We start from the raw sequence: 1,951 nt of genomic DNA on the forward strand, positions 1-1,951 counted from the left end.
TCAGCAGCATGTTTGTCATGCGGGGTCTGTTAGAGAGGCTCAGCCTCCTGGAATATGCCTGCATTGTATTCTCCCCTCACCTTTTTACACTTGTTTACATGTGGCCTTAGCTGCCCATGCACATCCACAACCCCAGTAGAAACCTTGCTTTTACCCAGGGTATTTTTTTGTGGATATTTATTTATTTAATTTCAAGACCGGTTTCTCTGTGTAGCCCTAGCTGTCCTGGAACTTGCTTTGTAGATTGCCTGCCTCTGCTTAACAAGTTTGCCCAGGTTTGAAGACTCACTATATCCTTGTGTTGGCCACAGAGAGTCTTGTACAACCCAGGCTGGCCTGAGCTTCTTGTGTAGCAGAGGTTGACCTTGAACTTCTTTTTTTTTTTTTTAATATTTATTTATTTATTTATGTTATGTATACAATACCGCAGGCCAGAAGAGGGCACCAGATCTCATTACAGATGGTTGTGAGGCACCATGTGGTTGCTGGGAATTGAACTCAGGACCTTTGGAAGAGCAGGCAATGCTCTTAACCTCTGAGCCATCTGTCCAGCCCCCGACTTTGAACTTCTGATCCTCTGGCCTCCACCTCCTATCCTGGAATTGTGAACGTGCACAATGAACCTGAAGATGTTTTACCTGATTCAGTGTCTCCCTAAGCTGATAATGAGCAGCTAAGAAACTATGCTGTACATGTCTTTTGTGTATTTCTCAGTGTCTAGTAGAGTAGTTTTTATGATTTTTTTAAAAAATGCTAGTGGGTCCCCCACAGAGCAGCGGTGAGACAGGCAGGTCGGAGTAGCTAGCTGCGGGAAATGCTAGCGGTACCGGTGCTGAACCCCAGAGCGGCTAGCGGCGGAGTGTGTGTGTGGGGGAAACGGACAGGAGACAGAGACAAGGACAGACATAACATGTTGAATATTCAGGGGGTTATGGATTGGAAAGGGAGAAGTGGGGGGCAGAGAGAGGAGAAAGAGACAGAAGAAGGGAGAAAACGGAGAGACACGTGTGCTCCAAGAGGGAACAGTGAGAGAGAGAGAGAGAGAGAGAGAGAGAGAGAGAGAGAGAGAGAGAGAGAGAGTTGCTTTGAAGGCAGGGGGGAGGGTGGGGGTGTCCGCAGGGAGTGGGCGTGGCTTTCCCCTTAAAGGGCCTAAACCATAACAGTAGTGGTCAAGGAAGTAAATTAGACTTTTCCTCCTGCCACGCCTGGCTTTAGTTAACTCTCATTGGTTTCTGTATCTTCTCTTTGTGTGTCTTCCTGGTCCTTGGGTAGGACCTGGTGTCTGCTTTTGTAACCAGGCGAAGGGATTTAATAGGAAAGGCGGTCTCACACTTGCAGTTCGACCTTTGAGAGGCCAGGGCAGGAGGGTCTTGGGTTCAAGGCCAGCCTGGGTTATCCTCTTACAATTGAAAGAGGGGAGAGGGGGCAGGGGAAGGCAAGCCAATCCCTGTTAGAATGAGTTTTGATTTAGTCACTGATTTTCAGCCAAAGAGGAAGATAATGCTGTGTGTCTGTGTCCAGCAAAACCCTCCCCCAGTTATATTAATCTTCAAGCAAATTCCTTGCCAGCCACTTTCTTGAACATCCAGACAACAGAGCTGCCTTCAGGTAAGGCTTGGTCGGGGAAGGCTTCCCAAGCAGACCAGCAGGGGCAGAAGGTTCAAAGTATCTTCTTCCCTTGGGCAGTGCTAGCTCCTCATCAAAGCAACCCCCTTGCCTGCTTTCACTGTGTAACGTGTTGATTGTTTAGTTCTCTTTGTTTCTTCTTCCTCCCAGTTTTGCTAATCCTGTTCTTTTCTCATTTATTAGCTACTTGGCTCAACTAGGCAGGGGTGAGACCACAGTCTTTCTGCTTGCTACTCGTGATAGTTAAAAGGGACCAGGGAAGCCGGGCGGTGGTGGCACACGCCTTTAATCCCAGCACTTGGGAGGCAGAGGCAGGCGGATCTCT

At 48.3% G+C, this 1,951-nt stretch overlaps 1 protein-coding gene across 1 annotated transcript in view; it reads left to right on the forward strand.

Moving 5' to 3' along the window:
- The window catches only part of Tsacc (TSSK6 activating cochaperone), a 17,470-nt gene that overhangs the window by 11,602 nt on the left and 3,917 nt on the right, over positions 1–1,951 (forward strand). The window contains exon 3 of the mRNA XM_026784037.1: positions 1,486–1,608. Coding sequence (XP_026639838.1) covers positions 1,486–1,608 — 123 coding nt within the window. The remainder of the gene's footprint in view (positions 1–1,485; positions 1,609–1,951) is intronic.

This window comes from Microtus ochrogaster, chromosome 21 (genome assembly GCF_000317375.1).
Source record: "Microtus ochrogaster isolate Prairie Vole_2 chromosome 21, MicOch1.0, whole genome shotgun sequence".
NCBI lineage: Eukaryota > Metazoa > Chordata > Mammalia > Rodentia > Cricetidae > Microtus > Microtus ochrogaster.